The sequence below is a fragment of the Quercus robur genome, chromosome 2 (assembly GCF_932294415.1).
Source record: "Quercus robur chromosome 2, dhQueRobu3.1, whole genome shotgun sequence".
NCBI lineage: Eukaryota > Viridiplantae > Streptophyta > Magnoliopsida > Fagales > Fagaceae > Quercus > Quercus robur.
Window position 1 is genome coordinate 81,179,862 of NC_065535.1, and position 2,130 is coordinate 81,181,991.

At 34.2% G+C, this 2,130-nt stretch overlaps 1 protein-coding gene across 1 annotated transcript in view; it reads right to left on the reverse strand.

The window, feature by feature from the left end:
* LOC126715286 (protein PGR) overlaps positions 1-2,130 on the reverse strand; it is a 3,440-nt gene extending 1,310 nt beyond the window's left edge. The window contains exons 1-3 of the mRNA XM_050415825.1: positions 1,743-2,130; positions 1,525-1,638; positions 48-270 (exon numbers count right to left, since the gene is read on the reverse strand). Coding sequence (XP_050271782.1) covers positions 48-270; positions 1,525-1,638; positions 1,743-1,888 — 483 coding nt within the window. The 5' untranslated portion in view covers positions 1,889-2,130. The remainder of the gene's footprint in view (positions 1-47; positions 271-1,524; positions 1,639-1,742) is intronic.

A 2,130-nucleotide genomic window follows, 5' to 3' on the forward strand; every position in this document is an offset into this window, starting at 1 on the left:
ATAGAAAAACTAATACAGATAATCTTTTGAAGCAAGAGAGTATTAACCTTGAAGGTTGTAATTAGGCGAGGTTGTGCTTCACTAAGTACCCCAATCTCGGAAGACCAAGTGTCTCCATTACAGCAGCAATAGTGACCAATAATGCCACCAATGAGAGATGTAATCAGACTTGAGTCTTTTGAGTCCAAACATTTGTCCTGCCATCCGGCCAATTTCCATACAATCACAGCCAAAATTGCAGCAATGCCACTATTGAACAGAACTTGTATCCTGAAAAGAACACGGAACAAGCTTATCAAAGAGAGAATCAACAATTTCGTGCTTAGCCATTCTAGATGCTTCACAGAGGTACATTGTGCATAAGCACATATACATGCTGGTCCTATTCATTTTCATCTTTACAATATCACTGTGTTCAGGATTATGAAACGACCATTCACATTTATTTTTAATCAACAACTTGTTCAATAATCATGTGATCTATTCTAATCACTTAATGAGTTCTATTTTTTATTTTTTTAAGTAATCACTTAACAAGCTATGTGCTTAAAATACACGTAAATGGTCATATGATTGCCACATGCTGAGCGGAGATTCCTCTAAACTAATTTAGAGAAAACCATTGTCTATATCTACTTTACATTTCTGGGCATGAGCAATTTGTTATGATTCTTTTACAACTAGTATCCTACGGAAAATTATTGAATACTCCGAGAGTACCATAAATGCGTGCTCCTTCCTCTCACATGAATTGTGGGTCCTACCATAAATTTAATTAGTGGAACACACAATTATGTGAGAGGGGAAAGTACGCATTTATGATACTCCGAGAGTACCCAATAATTACCCGTATCCTACCAAGAACTGTAAAGAACAAGTTGACTTCACATCAAAATGTGAAACATGCAAGGTTTAATTAAAGAAGTAGATGGCCAGCCTCCAATATGAACGGTCTAATTAATTAATGTTATAAAACGGTGAGGTCCAATGTGCACTAAGTAGCAAAAACAGAATCAAACATTTTTCATGAAGAGGGCCCAAAAAAAAGAGAAAAACTCACAATCATATTATCAAATATAATTGACTCTCAAAAAAAAAAAAATATTATCAAATATAATTAATAGCATATAACTCCACAATATTCAAACAAAATTGAACCTCAGAAACACAGACACGAGCACAGAACAAGGTAACACAACAATTCTTAAAAAATTAAGGCATAACAAGGTGGAATAGGATAATTAATTAGTATCATTGGATATATATTTTTTATTTATAGGCATATTTTAGATTTACTTTAAAATTTCAAAATAAATAACAATTATTAAAATCTCTTGAAACATAGCTAAAATCGAAAGTTTTATTTTCCTCCCAACGAGCAAAGAACAGGCCGCAGGAGTGTCACGGGGTGTCCGTGTCGGACACGCCGTGATATTTTGGAGAGTCAACGCTTCTATAAACTAATTAAAACAACAAAAACAAAAACAAAAACAACAACGGAGAATTGAAGATTGTTATTGATACCAATTTCTTTGGCCACCTTCTTTGAAATCAGCATCGACGCGTCGTTTTTTCTCTTCGCCAAACTTGGTCAGCTTAGACGAAGAAAAAAAGAACACAAGCAGCAAAGCTCCGTACCTTTTATATAAAAGAAATAAACACTTTCTTAGGAAACAAACAGAATCTAAACTGTTTTATTAAAAATAAAAAGGGAAAACTAGAATGAAAAGAAAAAGGCTGACCTGTATCCAACAGCAATGTGAAGGGTCATAACAATGAAACCAGCAAGAACTCCGGAAAGGTCAAGGGATTTTCTTCTGTAAGCTCTAATTGCAATTAAGGAGGAGATTAAAGCTGCGATTAAAGGTTGAATCAGGATTTTTTCCATTTTTGCCCCTGTATTATTGGATGGGTAATGTTTTTTTTTTTTTTTTTTTTAAGGTTGGTTTTTTTTTTTGTTCAGTTTTTTCAGTTCTTAGTTTTCAAAGCATAATCGAATGTGGGAATTGAAGGTGGTTAGGTTAGGGTTAGGGTTAGGGTAGCAGAATTTAGAAGTGAGAAGCCGACGATGTAATATGATATGTTGTGACACTATTGTGAACTTATCGGGCTTTTATTGAGTAGTGAGTA